The sequence below is a fragment of the Caloenas nicobarica genome, chromosome 10, assembly GCF_036013445.1.
Source record: "Caloenas nicobarica isolate bCalNic1 chromosome 10, bCalNic1.hap1, whole genome shotgun sequence".
NCBI lineage: Eukaryota > Metazoa > Chordata > Aves > Columbiformes > Columbidae > Caloenas > Caloenas nicobarica.
In genome coordinates this window covers 9,551,699-9,557,698 of record NC_088254.1, presented here as the reverse complement: position 1 = coordinate 9,557,698, position 6,000 = coordinate 9,551,699, and the positions used below count along the sequence as shown (strand labels likewise).

At 34.1% G+C, this 6,000-nt stretch overlaps 1 protein-coding gene across 6 annotated transcripts in view; it reads right to left on the bottom strand.

Moving 5' to 3' along the window:
* Window positions 1-3,243: 3,243 nt before the first annotated feature.
* The window catches only part of ZNF280D (zinc finger protein 280D), a 42,706-nt gene continuing 39,949 nt past the window's right edge, over window positions 3,244-6,000 (bottom strand). For 4 of the 6 annotated variants that reach the window (XM_065641602.1, XM_065641604.1, XM_065641606.1 and 1 more), the window contains one exon: window positions 3,244-5,045. In XM_065641602.1, the coding sequence (XP_065497674.1) occupies window positions 4,409-5,045 (637 nt within the window). In that variant the 3' untranslated portion in view covers window positions 3,244-4,408. The remainder of the gene's footprint in view (window positions 5,046-6,000) is intronic. The other 2 variants (XM_065641607.1, XR_010606731.1) reach the window with 2 other exon arrangements.

Sequence of the window (6,000 nt, the reverse complement as noted above, 5' to 3'; positions counted from 1 at the left end):
CATGCAATTTGAGCATTTAATTTTCTTAATACTAAGTTAAATTTGCCCAAACTTAAATGCAGATATACGTACAAGAGCACACTTATCCTTGTGGTTGTCACAAAAACCTCAGCCTCTCTGAAGTAACGGTTTCAATGGTAAAAAAAAAAAAAAACAAGTCAACAAAACCAAGCACATTTTTATATTCATAAACACATGAGCTTTACAGCACCTTGCAGGCATAACAACATTAATCTCCCTCAAAATGAAGTGTTTCACAGATAAATATTTTCCACATTTTTAAAAAATCTGGTGCAATACAGGAAATATCAACTCAATATGGTTACTTTGGGCAAATGAAACGACAGAATAAAAAATTTTAATGAAGTGTCTTAGAGCTGGAACAGTGATCCAAAACTCAAATGAACATAAGTGAAGAACTTTCTGCATAGAGTTTGTAAACGAATATGAAATGCCAGTCAACATACTTTCCCTTTTAGTACTGAATTAACGAAGAAGAAATAGAGTAAAACAGTATGCAGAAAAACATACTGTTCAAAGGAAAACGCCTGCTGGTCTTCGTCTAAGAACTGTCCCTTTGAGCTACATTTAAATGGGAGCAAAGGTTTTATTAACAGCAAAAATAAATTAAGCAATCATAAGACATACTTACCTTTTTTATTAGATGCGTATTAAGCATACATCAAAAAAATACAGGATGCCACTAGACAAAATAAGCTCACAAGCCTCAAAAATCAAACACTAATGAAAACAAAAAGAAAACAACCATGTGTAAGATTTGCCCCACACAGAAAAATTTCTAAACAGTCTCAAAACTCTACTGTGACAGCATACGGACACAGTCTTTGGTGGAATATTAGTATATCCTACAGCATAAAAAAAAAAATGACTGCTTTCTACATGCCAGCATATACATAACAGTGCTAAACGCCTGCAGAAACGAACGCTTTGATATCTTTTATTTAAGGTTTTGCAGAATACCAAGTGTTACTCAAGATTCTTTACCCTGACCTTCAGTTTCTAATGCCTTCTGGCAGTAAAGCACCACAGAATGTGATTTAACACCTACTGGCCAAAGTTGTTCTCTCTCTCTGTCCCCATTTCCAGGAAAAGAAAAGTGGACATGGTTTTGCTATAATATATCACCCAATACTTAGAACTCACTATGTTCTATGATTCGATGTGATTTTTTTTTCCCCCCGAGTTTACTCATCCACTCTGTTAAAGAAAAGCTGAACCGCAGGTAAGCCCAAGTTTGATTCCCAAACTGCACAAGGGAAACAGATGCTGACTGCACTTGAGGAAGCTCCAAGTGAGCAAACACTCACTGACCATAAGCCAATAATAACAGCAGTTTTCTATTAAATACAAATAATGAAGATAGCATACATGTAGCATATGGTTTCCTTAAAAATAAACAATCTGAAATGATTATTCAAGCAAATATGGTAAATGTCTTTAGATGATGGGAAATGGTGATTCTAGTACAGATACCAAAATCTAACTTCAAGTTACTGGTTTTTATGGTAAGGCAATGAAAACTGGAAGCAAAATGTCTTCCTAAGTAAAAAAAAGAGAGATGACATAGAATAAGAACTACTGATGGCTGGAAGGAGAAAAACACTTTTAGACGACTCAGAAACAAAAAACTGAACTAGGTGCAGTTACATTCAAATAACTCAAAATGCATTCAGTGTAACTTGATCTTCTGGAGTGATTTCAGCCAAAAGTACCAATTTAATTTATCTCTAGGAAAACTCCCAAAGAACATGATAGAGATTAATCTTAATAATTATACAATCTTTAAAGTGTTTATTCAGCAAATGAATTACTTTGCATAGGAGAGAAGTTCATTACTTCACTGTAATGAATTTTAGTTTCTTTCCTTCACAAAAATACCATGCCCATCTTTCCACAATACACCTTCCTTGCCTAAAGCTATGTGATGGTCATGCTAGAACAATCTAGCTCTCTCTCACCCCGACCTTTGGAAGGGCTACTAGAGATCTGGGTGTTTTATACCTAACATTACCTTATATAAGCATTCTTTACATGGTTTGAAACAAACAATGCTTTACATATTAAGTATCTGAGAATATATATACATCTGCCAAATATGCAGATTTTTCAATTAGTTTTATTTTCCAACTTTTCTCAACAGTACGTGGCCAAGTTCTTCCAAATTTTTATTAAAATAGTGAATGTTTTAAAAAGTTAATTGCATAATAGAAGACAAATGTGAGGAATTCACAAGCAAGTATCATACAACTGGCTCCAACTGAACTTAACCTTTTCCTACACTGCATATCAGAGTGTTATTCAAAATATATCATTTACATGGAAGATCATCAACCAGATTAAAAATACTAGAGATTTCTCTGGGGTTAAACACAGCTGCATTCAGGAACTCCTTCAGCAACATACACATCAAGTTCCATAGCTGATTAAGTCCTTTAAACTGTCCTTGTCATTATGATGTTGGATTTTACAATCTTCTGTGTGTACATGCATGAAGACATCACACTGGCTAATCATACCTCGAGTTACTGATTTCACTAAAATCTTTAAAGAACAAAAGAATACTGCAACTTATTGCTCTCTGCATTTTCATGTCTTGTTATTTTAAGTTCTTAAACTGGCAGATCTCGAAGAGCTGTGACTATGTAAACTGTTCCACTTTTCTTTCTACAAGTCTTCTAAACCTGCATGGATGAAAATTAAGATGCAATTCAAAATTTAAGTCATATAACTCTTCAGGAGTTTGAAGCAATTTTTGAGATGTTGAGATTGATGTGGTTTATTTAGAGACTCCAACAATAAGCTGGGTGATCTCTAAATTTTAATAGTGTTGCTGATTAGATTAATTTAGCAGCTGAGTCCAGTTAACCTAGGAGGACAAAGTAGACTTCAGCTGCCTGCTGATGGCCCAGAAAATTATCTCTATATAATCTGGATAGTTAGCACATTTTACCATAATATTAATACACAGCTACAAAATATATTTATGTATAGGCACTTGCTCATTTAATTCTTAAAAAAAAAAAAAAAAAGCAACCCCAACCAACCAAAAACCCCATGAAAGTCTAAAATTCAATTCACAATTTTAAAATTAAATAGTTTTTGGGAATGGTCACTAAATCTTTACAAAAAATGTGGGAAGACTATACCCAAAGTTTCAACCTGAGCATAAAATTATGCACAAAGACAACATTTTGTTGCAAATATTTACTCAAAAAGTAATAATTTACAGCAGTTCTTTAACAGCTGTTCAAAACATTTAACATTCATTAGAAACAAAATAGTAAGTCAGAAGCACATTCTGAATGTTTCAAATGGAGCAATGAAGTCATAAGAGCAAGCTACTGTTAATCATATGCATTCCTACATCTAGTTGCTAACTAGAAGACAAAAAAAAAGCAAATTAAAAACCAAACCAAAGCCAGCAGCCATCTTTCTGTACAGAATTTAGACTACAAAGAGTCCTGAAATCAAACTGTACACTGTACTTTATATGCCCTTGTGTCCTTTTGTAACAGTTAGCCAGTAGCAGCTGCAGAATGGCACAATGCACGCCAGTTGGTGTTTCCAGTTGGGGGCTTTCCTTCTTTTTGCTTAAAAGATTTTTTACCTTAAACCGTACTTTGGTGTGACTTCCAGACCATTCCTACAGGTCTACAGCTAAGAATAATTAAAACAATGGTAAAAGCCTAACAGCTACAGTACTTTCAGCAGTATGTTCTACTTCATACAATTATGTTCGGTATTGCTGCACAGCCTGCACACTGAAAACCCCACAAATATATATTTTTATTGTAATAATTCCACTTTCACTGAAAGTTTATTAAGGTAAGCTTACAGCCTGGCAGGATTACACCTGTACAGAGGTGCATAGATTCGTATAATTCCATTTACATGCTCTTACAGACAGGAATGTGACACCAAGTCGAAAGGGTTATGTTTACCCAAGTTATCAGCAGACCAATAACCATTATTACAAGTGTGCTCCATTACAGCATCAGAAAGGAATTAATACTAAATTCCACTGTTTAATGATATTCACACTGAGGATTTATAAAAATATCTTCTTGGCAAACAAATCACCTTATCCCCGGCTAGTTAACTACAAAAATTATAATTTGTTCCTCCTTTGAAATGTCAATCTAATAAGATATATCACATCCAAGAGAAAGGAAAATATATCTGAACGTGTTACCTTTTGTAAATTTAATTAATTCAGTTGTGCATGCTACCTTCATATGCAAAACTTCCCTCTAGTGTCTCTTCCTCTCTTCCTTTCCCCACCCCCCCTTTTTTATTTTTTATAATTAACATCAGTGAGCACACTCATCAAGAATGGTCCATGGTGTTCTTACCATTGTTTATAATAAACAATAAAATTAACATAATTTCAGCTCGTTTCATTTTCATCTGTCTTGCTTACAGTTGTTTCCATTCTGTTGGGACTGCTTTCTTTAGAAGTCTCATCTGCTTGTTCAGAGAGTTTTACAGCTTTCTTTGATGAAGGTGCAACATTACCTTTTTGAAGAATTTCAGTAGCTTCATGCTCTAGTACCTCTGATGGAGTCAAAGGCTCCAAATGAATACTGCCTTGTTCACTGATGTCTGAACTAACGGAGTCAGGTTCATCTCTTTTTCTCAAGAACTGCTCAAAACTAACATCTTCACCCAATGTTAGCTTTAAGTCCCTTGCGTTCATTGCTGAGAGGGTAGTTTCATCCAAGCTATGTACTTTAGTCTGCTCATTCAAGATAACATTATCTGAACTTTTGCAAGTTTTTAATTCGCTTGCATCATGAATACATTTTTGTTGCTCATCTGCTAGTTGTTTGTTATTATCTGAATCACAACATGCTCCTTTCTCATGCAAAGAACTCTTTGAGCTGTTGTCAGGGAGTTCCAAACTAGGAACGTTTTCTGTATTTGACAATGATGAGTTTTCTTCATTCTTTTCAACTGATGCATCTTTTTTAGTTTGATTTTGATGGCATTCTTTTGTTTTGTCTGAAGAGTCATGCTCTTGTTTGCTGAAAAACAAACCAAAACAAGTTTTTTTGTAACAAATGAAATAAAGCAACACATGGCTGTACTCTGCAAAGTGACACTCAGAAAGTGGTACTGTAGCTTTCCTGTTCAGTATTTGTCACAAATTTTCATAGCAAGATGGGCTGAATTTAATTAACAGCTGCATTTTTCATACCTATTTACAAACTCAGCTTTGTATTTACCAATCAATTAGTACTCTTTAGTTCACCCATTTCATCTCCAGAGAGGAAGGTTAGTTTGCCTCCTTTGTGTGACACACGGAATTTTGCAAACCACAATGTTAAGTTCCTCTGCCTGCACAGCCTCTTCAACACAGATGCAGATACAACTACTTGGAAACTTTTGTTGATGATGTGCAAAAAAAGAAGCCCGTTAATTCCTTTATATCACTAAATTGATGGCACAATACTAACAAGAATAAAGCGAGGAAAAAAGCTAACAGTTGGAAATCTATAACTTATATTTAAAATTTTGTTGAGTAACTACAAATTTGGATTCACTGAAAAACTGAATCTGTAAAGTAGTATTTTTCAGTCACTTTTCAGAGTAAACTCTATCTTTATAAAAAGGATTATAGCTCAGTATTGAATTATGTAGATAAAAATTAGAATCTTACTGTATAATAAAATCTAAAACACAGCATATGAACTTCATAGGCAAACTGTTTAAACCATGTATTATTTCAATAAAACCACATGCATGCAGTACTTTAGGGTGACCAAAGAAAAAAAATCAGAATGCTGCAAAGAAACACTTAACTGTATACTTAAAATGCCATCTGTACCCACAAAAATACAAGTCTCGTCGTATTGCTATATGCAATTTGCTCCTATGTTCATATTCTAACAGTCAAAATCCTAAATACTAGTTTCTAATATTTCTCTTCATTATAGCAACACCAGTTTCTTGCATTCATTCAATGATGGAGCTCATTTT